General features: G+C 38.2%; 1 protein-coding gene across 3 annotated transcripts in view; it reads left to right on the top strand.

The window, feature by feature from the left end:
* The first annotated feature begins 2,833 nt into the window (after positions 1-2,833).
* The window catches only part of NBDY (negative regulator of P-body association), a 64,479-nt gene continuing 54,664 nt past the window's right edge, over positions 2,834-12,648 (top strand). For all 3 annotated transcript variants that reach the window (XM_068963060.1, XM_068963059.1, XM_068963062.1), the window contains exons 1-2: positions 2,834-3,137; positions 4,763-4,899. In XM_068963060.1, the coding sequence (XP_068819161.1) occupies positions 2,902-3,108 (207 nt within the window). In that variant the 5' untranslated portion in view covers positions 2,834-2,901 and the 3' untranslated portion in view covers positions 3,109-3,137; positions 4,763-4,899. The remainder of the gene's footprint in view (positions 3,138-4,762; positions 4,900-12,648) is intronic.

The raw sequence follows: 12,648 nt of genomic DNA on the forward strand, positions 1-12,648 counted from the left end.
CATGACTGGAATATACACACACACTCTAAGGTTTGAATTGTACAGCTGGGTAGAAGGTTTAATATTCACTGAAATGAAGACTAGGAAAGGAGCAAGTTTGGAGGATTAGGGATAGACCAACTGTTCTCAAAAGGTATTATCCTACCACTGTGTCCTCCCTTGTCACTCTCTCACCCTGCCCAGGGGATATTTGAGAGTACCTGGAGACATTTTTGGTTATCATACCAGGAGGCAGTTGGAGCAGGGTTGCAGGACATGCTACTGGCCTGGGTTGGCATACTGCTAAACATCCTACAATGCATAGGACAGGGTCTCAGCACAAAGAATGATCTGGCCTCAAATGTCAATAGTGCCAAGACCAAGAAACCTTGGGCTGGAATCTTTTCTTCTGAATTTGTCCATTCTTTCTCGGTCTTTACCACAGGCTTCTCCTATTCTGGCCCTAATTACTTAATAGTCTGTCCTTAGCAACCCATTTCTTTTTTCTCTACAGCTTCTCTTTGGAATATCACCCATAACTTCAACTACCACATCTGTGTTACTGACTTGAACAATTTTGTCTAGTCCCAACTGTTCTAGCTCTAGAGCATTGTTTCTTTTGATTTCATTTTATATTTTTTCATTAACTTACTGCTACATCTCTTGTCTTTATAAGTAGCATCTGATAGAAAACCACAGGGTCATTTATTTCCTAAACCAAGTATCTAGTTTGTGCAAAGGGCAACACTAGTACTCAGAGTAAGGTAGTGATGGTGATGAGAGGTAATCATGGTAATTACTTTAAATGCATTATCCTTGTAAAGCAATTATCCATCAATTAGAAAAAAAAATTCAATGCATTATCTCTGATTCAGTCAGTTCAGTCGCTCAGTCATGTCCGACTCTTTGCCACCCCAAGAACTGCAGCACACCAGGACTCCCTGTCCATCATCAACTCCCGGAGTTCACTCAAACCCATGTCCATCGAGTCAGTGATGCCATCCAACCATCTCATCCTCTGTCGTCCCCTTTTCCTCCTGCCCTCAATCTTTCCCAGCATCAGGGTCTTTTACAATGAGTCAGCTCTTCACCTCAGGTGGCCAAAATATTGGAGTTTCAGCTTCAACATCAGTCCTTCCAATGAACACCCAGGACTGATCTCCTTTAGGATGGACTGGTTGGATCTCCTTGCAGTCCAAGGGACTCTCAAGAGTCTTCTCCAACACCACAGTTCAAAAGCATCAATTCTTCGGTGCTCAGCTTTCTTTATAGTACAACTCTTACATCCATATGACCACTGGAAAAACCATAACCTTGACTAGACGGACCTTTGTTGACAAAGTAATGTCTCTGCTTTTGAATATGCTATCTAGGTTGGTCATAACTTTCCTTCCAAGGAGTAAGCGTCTTTAAATTTCATGACTGCAGTCACCATCTGCAGTGATTTTGGAGCCCAGAAAAATCCCTGATTATAACAATAGTTTTACAAGGAAAAAATTATTATCTCCTGGGAAGGAAAGGTGCAAGTGTTTAATTAACTACTTAAATATAACAGTGTTTGTAAATAGAATATTTTAAAAGTGAGTTATATTTTGACATTAAGGATTGCATTCTCTCCATTAAAAAACACTGGGAGCAGAGCTGGAAAGGTGTGTCCATAGTCACAGAGAGGTGGATGTGAATGATGAAGGTCTAAGAAATTCCGCCTGTCTGTTTAGTTGCATCTGACTCTTTGTGAACCCATGGACTGTAGCCCCCAGGCTCCTCTGACCACGGGATTCTCCAGGCAAGAATACTGGAGTGGATAGCCAATCCCTTCTCCTGGTGATCTTCCCAACCCAGGGATCAAACCAGTGTCCCCTGCATTGCAGGCAGATTCTTTATCATCTGCGCCACCAGGGAAGCCCTAAGACATTCTGCTGCTGCTGCTGCTAAGTCGGTTCAGTCGTGTCCGACTCTATGTGACCCCACAGACGGCAGCCCACCAGGCTCCCTCGTCCCTGGGATTCTCCAGGCAAGAACACTGGAGTGGGTTGCCATTTCCTTCTTCAGTGCCTGAAAGTGAAAAGTGAAAGTGAAGTCGCTCAGTGGTGTCCGACCCTTATTCTAAGCCACAGTGTACCTGCTTCGGTTACTTACCACATATCACAGAATATAATACACCAGCCATAATAGGATGAATCATTATTTTCCTTAACTGTAGAGAAGGAAAAAAAGGACAATGAAAGTATGACATACTGTCAATTGTCAGAGATTTCCTAGATGTTGACATATTTTAAAAAAGATAAGCCTTCAGAGATTTCTAATTTGTTAAAATATGAAGAAAAAACGTGATCTTAGATTCTGTGACATACGGTGAATTTGTTTTCCACATTCAATTTCCATGGTCGGTGCCTGTGTGTCAACTGCACTTCAGTCAAGTAAGACGTTTGTATATCGCTTTCTAAAGCGTCGTAGGTAGTTTTATGACTTGTGCTTCTACAACTAGAAAGTAAAGCTCTTAGCTTTTCAATCACCTCTTTGTTCTCCACACAAACACTCCCGCCCCCCACACGCAGCGCCTTTCCACAATCTATGCAGATGTTTCCATTTAAGAGTAAACCTGAATTTGTTCTAATCTTAGAATTGCATAGATAGTATAGGACTGTCCACAGATTTAGTTACACTGGGGGCGAGGGAGACATTCTACTAAATAAACGCTTCTTTTTTTTAAGACCCATCCTCGCAGAAACGTTAAAATAGGGTGGGGTAGGGAGCGGGGGCGGAGGCAGAGAGGGGATATACGTTTCAGGATACAGGAAATACGGAAAAAGCGAAACCCAGAGGAAGCTCTGTGCCTGGAGGGGACCCGCCGCCATCTCAGGTCTCTTTGCCTCGCCAGGGCCCACTGGAGAGAGCTGACACCCAGGTCCTATAATCCTTATGGGGGACCAACCTTGTACCTCCGGGAGATCCACGCTCCCACCTGGAAACACGCGGGAAACGAAGCCTCCAAAAAAGCGCTGCCTTCTAGCTCCACGTTGGGATTATCCTGAAGGAACCGCTAACGGAGGTAACACCACTCTCCCTTCCACACCTCCTCCGGCATCACCGGGCCTGAAGTCGCATCCACCTCCTCCAGAGAAGTAGTGCAATATACTTCTTCCACCGTAAACCAGGTCAGATTCTTTCTCATTTGGGACAACCAGGCTCTCTCAAACTTAATTATGCATTTCCGCAGATCTCCTTCTTCCTTTCCCTATTCTTTTCGCGATTTCAAAATTTTTTTAAAAAATGCAGGCATTAAATAGCTCTTTCACAAAATATGTGGGGGTGAGTTTATGGATATTTAATAACGTTAAGTAATTATTTTTAAATATATTTTTCAGTAGACGTATCTGTTGATTTGCTTGAAAGTCAGTTGGGCCCAGGTGAGGGGTACAAATGTTAATGACTTGATAATTGTTAAAGCTGAGTGATATATATATGGGGATTCATTAAACTGTTCTTGCTACTTTTGTATATATTTGAAGCTTTTCCGTTCAAAAAATGCCTGAATCAAGATCAATAACACCATTGTATTGAAGGCCTAATTCCTATAGCCATAGCTTTGTGCTAACAGAGTATTTTAAAGTGAACCTTCAGAGTTGTGTATTTCTCTGTGTATAACAGGAGAATTTAATGATTTAAAAAATATAATATAGTAAATCAAACCCAAGTACCATAATATTTGCTTGCCCAAGGTATTCAGGGAGCTTGGGGGATGGACCTTGAGCCATGAAAGAGGAAGGGGTAACTTTGGGTGGGCCTTAAAGGATGAGTGGCATCTGCCTTGTGGAGGGGGCGGGAATGCTTTTCTGGCCTAGCTTTTCCAGAACAAAAGCCCCAAGCAGGTTTGTCCTAGGAATAGCTTGCCTATAATTCTGGATGTATGAGGAAAAACTAGGAGGTAAGATAGTGTTGCAGGGATTGAATACTTATGGTAAGGAGTATGCAGTTTAATCCATAAGCAGTGGAAACCATTGAAGATTTTCAAGGAAATGGTATATTTTAGGAGTCTGGTTTTTACTATCAGGAAAACAATCTTCAATTTAGATGATCTTACAGAATGCAAAAAATAAGGTCTGACTCAAAACTCATAGATTCTTGTACTCCAAATGAGACAAGGCATACTTTCTTCATTTATGCAATAAACCTTTAAGGAACTGTTGCAATGGACTAAGCATTATGCTGGGAACTGTAGGGATTAGATAACTAAAGCACATAGGAGGGAAACAGATATTGAATGAATAGGTCAATGATTGATGGGATTACAGTGGCAGCTTAAGGAAGTTCTGGACTTGGGGCTTGGTGGTAGTGCATAGTAAAAGAATGAGCTCTGTTGTGCTTGAAAGCTTCACTCAGTCATTCCTTACTGCCTAACTTTACCTCTCTGTTCAAAGGGGTAGAATTGGGGTAAAGGGGAACCATAGGAATAGGAGTGCTTAAATTGAAAACAAAAGAGGTTGTATAGGGCAAAAAATGCAAGAAATATATAGTTTCCTCCAGTGATTCAAATCATTGAAACTATAATAACAAACATTTACTCAACATCTTATGTGCCAGACACTGTTCTTCAAAACTTCCCAGTGCCTATGCTCTTAATTGCTGTGCAATAGATCCCTTCTAATTCTGTCTGTATAACTTTTTCAGGAATACATAACTGAAATGGGGGTATGGTATAACATAAGAACTTGAGGAGGCCATGGGTAAGAGAGGAACAGTAAAAGAAGAAATGATTTAACCTTATTTTATTATTTTTCAGTCTATGAGGGATTGCAGTATGACTCCATTTCCTTGGTGTATTCATAAAATAGTTCACTCAGTGAAGACAGTGAAGATTATTGGCATTGCCACCCTGGTTTTTCTGATGTCCTGCACCAGGAAGTTGTAATTTTTAAGGTAATCTCTTCACTAAAATCTTATTAAAGAAGGAGGAGGAATACCAGTTGATTATAACACATTACAGTAGTTAAAGTTAGCACCAGTGATAAATTGGAACCATTTTCTACATTATATGAAACTATATATACCATATAATAATAATGCTATTTATAAGCTGTTTTGTTATGTTCACTCCTAATTACCTTATAGTTTTTGGTATCACGGTGAAATGTATCTTTTAAACCACATTTTCAGATTATTGCTGGTAAATGGGAATGTGATATTGTAACATACTGATTTTATATGCTGTGAACTTTCTGATTTATATTTGTTCTAATAATATTTGTGGATTCTTTGTATTGTCTGTTAATTAAGTATATTGTAAATAATGGAAATTTCTTCCTTTCCAATATTTATTTTTTAATTAGTCTTAGTGTGTTAGCTAGGATCTTTGGTATAGCAAACTATAGTAGCAGTGATAGAGGATTCTTTTGCTCCTGAATTTACAAGGGAATTTTTATAAATGTTTCACCATTTTTAGTATTTTCTTTCTCAGGTTATGTAAGTTCTTTTATATTCTTCGTTTGCTAAGAGCTTTTATTACGGATGAGTATGGAGCTTCTCCAAATACTGATCACATGGAGTTTTTTTCTTCATTAACATGACACTGAGACTATGTGATAAATTACAGTATTCAGTTTTCTAATATGTTTCTTGCTTCTGGTTTCATCAGGTCTTACCATTGAATATTCTGTCTCTTATTTTAATAATTTTTCCTTTTATTTTCTTTTTGTTTGCTCTTTTTCTAATTTATTTTGACCATTAGCTCAGTAATTTTAAATTTTCTTTCCTTAAAATAATTTATAACCATAAGTTTTCTACTATGTACTACTTTAGAAGAATTTCATAGGTTTTTATATGGAGTATTTTTATTATTATTCAATTATTATTTTATAATTGCTCTTAAGATTTATTTTTGACTCATGAGTTATTTGGGTTTTTTAAATTTACAAACATGGATCTATTTTTTAGAAATCATACTGTGAAATCATTAATCCAATTACCATTAAACATTTTATTTTCTATTTTAAAATATTTAATGTTTTTTATTCTTGTAGCAAAAAGCAAAATTATACACTGGCTCCTCATCTCAATAGATTTCAGCAATATAAAACTTTTTCTTTCATTAAATACATAGGAAAACTGTGATTGATTATGCTGTTCAATGATGGAGTTATTGCTGATATTTATACTTGTGGTTTTCTCTTTTTTTATATAAATTTATTTATTAATATAAATTTATTTATTTTAATTGGAGGTTAATTACTTTACAATATTGTATTGGTTTTGCCATACATCAACATGAATCCACCACAGGTATACACGTGTTCCCCATCCTGAACCCTCCTCCCTCCTCCCTCCCCGTACCATCCATTTGGCTCCTCTCAGTGCAGCAGCCCCAAGCATCCAGTATCATGCATTGAACCTGGACTGGCGATTCGTTTCATATATGATATTATACATGTTTCAATGCCATTCTCCCACATCCCACCCTCTCCCTCTCCCACAGAGTCCAAAAGACTGCTCTATACATCTGTGTCTCTTTTGCTGTCTTGCATACAGGGTTATCATTCCCATCTTTCTAAACTCCATATATATGCGTTAGAATACTGTATTGGTGTTTTTCTTTCTGGCTTACTTCACTCTGTATAATAGGCTCCAGTTTCATCCACCTCATTAGAACTGATTCAAATGTATTCTTTTTAATGGCTGCACAATACTCCATTGTGTATATGAACCACAGCTTTCTTATCCATTCATCTGCTGATGGACATCTAGGTTGCTTCCATGTCCTGGCTATTATAAACAGTGCTGCGATGAACATTGGGGTACACGTGTCTCTTTCAATTGTGGTTTCCTAGGTGTGTATGCCCAGCAGTGGGATTGCTGGGTGATAAGGCAGTTCTATTTCCAGTTTTTTAAGGAATCTCCACACTGTTCTCCATAGTGGCTGTACTAGTTTGCATTCCCACTAACAGTGTAAGAGGGTTCCCTTTTCTCCACACCCTCTCCAGCATTTATTGCTTGTAGACTTTTGGATCACAGCCATTCTGACTGGCGTGAAATGGTACCTCATTGTGGTTTTGATTTGCATTTCTCTGATAATGAGTGATGTTGAGCATCTTTTCATGTGTTTGTTAGCCATCTGTATGTCTTCTTTGGAGAAATGTCTATTTAGTTCTTTGGCCCATTTTTTGATTGGGCCGTTTATTTTTCCAGAATTGAGCTGCAGGAGTTGCTTGTATATTTTTGAGATTAGTTGTCAGTTGCTTCATTTGCTGTTATTTTCTCCCATTCAGAAGGCTGTCTTTTCACCTGGCTTAGAGATTCCTTTGTTGTGCAGAAGCTTTTAAGTTTAATTAGGTCCCATTTGTTTAGTTTTGCTTTTATTTCCAATATTCTGGGAGGTGGGTCATAGAGGATCATGCTGTGATGTATATCAGAGAGTGTTTTGCCTATGTTCTCCTCTAGGAGTTTTATAGTTTCTGGTCTTACGTTTAGATCTTTAATCCATTTTGAGTTTATTTTTGTGTATGGTGTTAGAAAGTGTTCTAGTTTCATTCTTTTACAAGTGGTTGACCAGTTCTCCCCGCATCACTTTTTAAAGAGATTTTCTTTTCTCCATTGTATATTCTTGCCTCCTTTGTCAAAGATAAGGTGTCCATACTTGTGGTTTTAAATCTTTTATTTTTATCTAATTCTACACCTAAAGAAAAATTGTGAGAATATTACAAAGAACTCCTATACACTTTTTATCCAGGTTCACCAATTACCATTTTGCCATGTTTGCTTTATAATTCTTTATTTCTGTTTCTCCCTCTCATTCCCCTTTTCTCTTTCCCTTTACTGTTTTCTACCTCCCCCACCCCTTGGTCTGTTTTCTACCTCCTCCTCTTCCTGTCTCCTTCTCTCTCTGTGAGCTGTTCAAGAGTAACTTGGAGACTCCAAGCACTTTTACTTGTAAATACTTCAGTGTATATTCTCTCAGAATAATACCTTTTTCTTTCATAACCTCAGTTGCTGCTGCTGCTAAGTCACTTCAGTCATGTCCGACTATGTGCGACCCCATAGATGGCAGCCCACCAGGCTCCCCTGTCCCTGGGATTATCCAGGCAAGAACACTGGAGTGGGTTGCCATTTCCTCCTTCAATGCACAAAAGTGAAAAGAGAAAGTGAAGTCGCTCGGTCATGTCTGACTCTTAGCAACCCCATGTCTGCAGCCTACCAGACTCTTCTGTCCATGGGATTTTCCAGGCAAGAGTACTGGAGTGGGGTGCCATTGCCTTCTCCCACATAACCTCAGTACCTGTACCAAAAGAGAATTTGGACCTCGTTCCAATTTTTGTTTCATAAACCTTTATTGTCAGGATTATACACTCATATTTATTGAAAAAGGGATGACTTTGGGAGAACATATATTTCAAGTGGACAATGTAAGCTCTATTATAGTTCTTTTTCTCCTAGCTTTATTGAAAGATATTTGACATATAACAGTGTAAGTTTAAAGTGTACAGTACAGTGTGATGATTTGGTAAATGTGTATATTACAAAATGATTACCCACAATAAGATTAGGTAAGGCATCAGTCATTTAATATAATTAATCTTTGTTTGTGGGATGAAAACTTGTAAGATCTACTGTCCTAGCAACTTTTAAGTATACAATACAGAATTGTTAACTATGCTCACTATACTATAGTATTAATTATACTATAACAGTAGTTATGTAACTATATATTAATACTATAACTATAGTGTTATAGTATAATTTACATCATGCTGTAGATTAGTGCCTCCAAATTTATTCCTGTAACTGAAAGTTTATATCCTTTGACCACCTTTATACATTTTTCCTACCTTCCCATCCCTGGAAACCACCAATTTACTTTGTTTCTATGAGTTCAGTTTTTTTTAATTTTTAATAAGATTCCATGTATAGGTAAGAGCATTCAGTATTTATCTTTTTCTGTCTGATTTAACCTCACTTCGCCTGATACCCTCAAGGTTTATCACTGTGTCATAAGTCCCTTCTTTTTATAGCTGAATAATGTTCCAGTGTAGTGTGTGTGTGTATCATGTTTTCTTTGTCCATTAATCTGTCAGTGACACTTAGATTGTTTCCACATCTTGCTTATTGTAAAGAATGATGCAGTAAAATTGGGATTGCAAGTATCTCGTGATCGTGATTTCATTTCCTCAGAAGTGGAATTGCTGGACCATATGGTAGTTCTATTTTTGATTCTTTGAGGAACCTCCATACTGCTCTCCATAGTAGATATTTCACTTCACATTCCCATCAAGGAATATGCAAGGGTTCACTTCTCTCTATATCATCACAGGCATTTTTTTATCTCCTGCCTTTGTTAATAGCCATTCTAAAAAGTGTGAGATATCTCGTTGTGGCCTTGATTTCCTTTTCCTTGATGATTAATGATGTTTAGTACCTTTTCATATACCTGTTGGCGATCTGTATGTCTTTGGGAAAATGTCTATTTAGGTCTTTTGTACCTTTTTGAATTAGATTATTTGTTTTATTGATAGTGAGTTGTATGAGTCCCTTATATATTTTGTATATTAATTTCTTATCAGATATGTGTTTTTAAATGTTTTTCCCCATCCACAGATTCCTGTTCATATTGATCTTTTTTTTTTTTTTTTTTTTTTTTTGCTGTGCAGAAGGTTTTTGTTTGATGTAGTCCCATTTGTTTATTTTTTGCCTTTGTTGCTTATGTTTCGGGTCATATCCATAAAATCATTGCAAAGACAAATGTCAACAAGCTTTTTACTTGTTTGCTTCTAGGAATTTTAAGTCTTTAATCTATTTTGAATTAATCTTTGCCAGTGGTGTAAGACTGGGCTCCAGTTTTATTCTTTTTCATGTGAATATTCAGTTTTCTCAGCATTGTTTATGAAATAGACTATCTTTTCTCCATTAAGTACTCTTGAATCCCTTGCCAAACATTAGTTGACTGTATATGCAAGGTTTTATTCTGGGCTTTCAATTCTGTTCCAAGGCCTATGTGTTTGTTTTTAATGTCAGCACCATGCTCTTTTGATTAGTATAGCTTTGTAGTATATCATAAATTAGTATTCCAATGTTATTATCTAGACCATATTGCACTTTGACCAGTTTGTTCCAATAATGTGTTTTATAGCTGTGTTATTTTCTTGATCAAAGTTTCAATCGAGGATGATGTGCTGCATTTAGTTTCCATGTTTCTTCAGTTTTCTTTAACCTGGCACAGTTCAACCTTTCTTTGTCTCTGATGACAATGACAGTTTAAAGATTTCTGGACAATTGTAGACAGTTGTTTTATAGGTTGTTCCTAAACTTAAATCTGTGTGCCCATTCCTCATTATTATATTTAGATTATGGAATTTGGCAGGAATGTCAGAGAAGTAATGTATTGTTCTCAGGGCAGCATATCAGTGGCACATAATGCTGATTTGACCCCTTAGAAGAAATGTTAACCTTGATTACTTGGTTAAGATGATGTTTACTAGATTAATCCACTCTTAAGTTTCCATTTTCTGCTTTATAGTTAATAAATTTGCTTGGGGTACTTTGAAACTGTGTAGGTATCCTATTCCTCCTCAAACTAAAATCTGCTGGCTTTAATATCCATTGATAATTCTTGACTGAATCAGTTATTACCATGTTGCTGCTGCTGCTGCTGCTAAGTCACTTCAGTCATGTCTGACTCTGTGTGACCCCATAGATGGCAGCCCACCAGGCTCTTCTGTCCCTGGGATTCTCCAGGCAAGAATACTGGAGTGGGTTGCCATTTCCTTCTCCAATGCATGAAAGTGAAAAGTGAAAGTGAAGTTGCTCAGTTGTGTCCGACTCTTCATGACCCAATGAACTGCAGCCTACCAGGCTCCTCTGCCCATGGGATTTTCCAAGCAAGAGTATTGGAGTGGGTTGCCATTGCCTTCTCCGAGTTATTACCCCCTAATGGCTGCAAAATGGTCATTTTCTTTCTTTCTGGCTGCACTGGGTCTTTGTTGCTTTTGTGTGAGCTTTCTCTAGTTGCGGTGAGCAGGGGCTACTCTTCATTGCAGCGCCTGGGCTTCTCACTGCCATGGCTTCTGTTGCAGAGCATAGGCTTTAGGCTCACGGGCTTCGGTGGTTGTGGCACACAGGCTCAGTAGTTGTACTCTCCGGCCCTAGAGCTCATGGGCTTCAGTAGTTGCAGCACACGGTCTCGGTAATTGAAGCTTGTGGGCTTTAGAGCGTGGGCTCAGTGGTTGTGGTGCACGGGCTTAGTTGCTTTGCAACATGTGGAATCTTCCTGGGCTAGGGATCTAACCTGTGTCCCCTGCCTTGGCAGGTGGATTCTTACCCACTGTGCCACCGGGGAGATCCTAAAATGATCATTTTCAAATGTCATCTTTTCACTACATTTATTACTTTGTATTCTGCTACAAGGAAGAGGTTTTTTCCTCCTCCATTTATTTATTTGTTTATATTGGTTTGGACACATAGATTTTTATTTTATTTCATGAGTATGCTATTGCTATCATTATTTATTTTAATGCTCAAATTGTCCCAGTGGCAACCTATTCAAGCTGGATTCTCTGTCCATTTGACATATTCCCACGATTAATACATACTTGACTTCAGCCATTTCCTTACTTTTTAACTTTTATGCTTGTTTTGTATTCCCTGCTTCATTGCCAATTTCTTTATGGATCTCTGGTACCTTTTTGTGGGAGATGGTATTTGGAAACCAAGATGTGGGTACATGGATATAGTTTGAAAAAAACTTTAAACATTTTAAAGATTACTTTCCAGTTACAGTTATTACAAAATATTGGCTATATTTGCCATGTTGTATGATATATCCTTGAGCCAATCTTATACCCAATAATTTGTAACTCCCCCTTCTCCCTACTGGTAACCACTAGTTTGTTCTCTATATTTGTGAGTCTCTTCTTTTTTTGTTATGTGTGTATGAACTGTAGCCCACCAGGTTCCACTGTCCATGGGATTTTCCAGGCAAGAATACTGGAGTGGGTTGCCATGCCCTCCTTGAAAGGATCTTCCTGACCTAGGGATTGAACCTGCTTCTCCTGCATTGGCAGGTGGATTCTTTGCCACTAGTGCCACTTGAGAAACCTCTTTTTGGTTATATTCACTAGTTTTTTTATTTTTTAATTTTTTTTATTCTACATATAAGCGATACCATACAGTATTTGTTTTCTCTGACTTATTTCACTTAGCATAATACCCTGCATGTCCATCCGTGTTGCAGTAGATGCATTTTTTTTTTTTTTTATGGCCGAGGAGTAGTCCATTGTGGGCTTCCCTGGTGGCTGAGTAAAGAATCTGACTGCCAATGCAGGAGATATTGGTTTGATCCCTGGCTTGTGAAGATCCCCTGAAGAAGGAAATGGAAACCCACTCCAGTATTCTTGCCTGGGAAATCTGGACAGAGAAGCCTGGTGGGCTACAGTCCATGGGGTTGCAAAAGAGTGGAACAGGACTTAGAGTCTAAACAACAGCAACAATAGTAGTTCTATTTTTTGTTTTTTGAGAAACTTTCAGACTGTTTTCCCCAGTGTCTGTGCCAATTTCTGTGCCCACCAACAGTATACAAGGGTCCCTTTTCTTCACATATTCTCTGACATTTTTTATTTGTGTTTCTTTTTGATGATAGCCCTTCTGACAGGTATGAGGTGATATCTTATTGTGGTTTTGATTTCC

This window comes from Capricornis sumatraensis, chromosome X (genome assembly GCF_032405125.1).
Source record: "Capricornis sumatraensis isolate serow.1 chromosome X, serow.2, whole genome shotgun sequence".
Classification (NCBI taxonomy): Eukaryota; Metazoa; Chordata; class Mammalia; order Artiodactyla; family Bovidae; genus Capricornis; species Capricornis sumatraensis.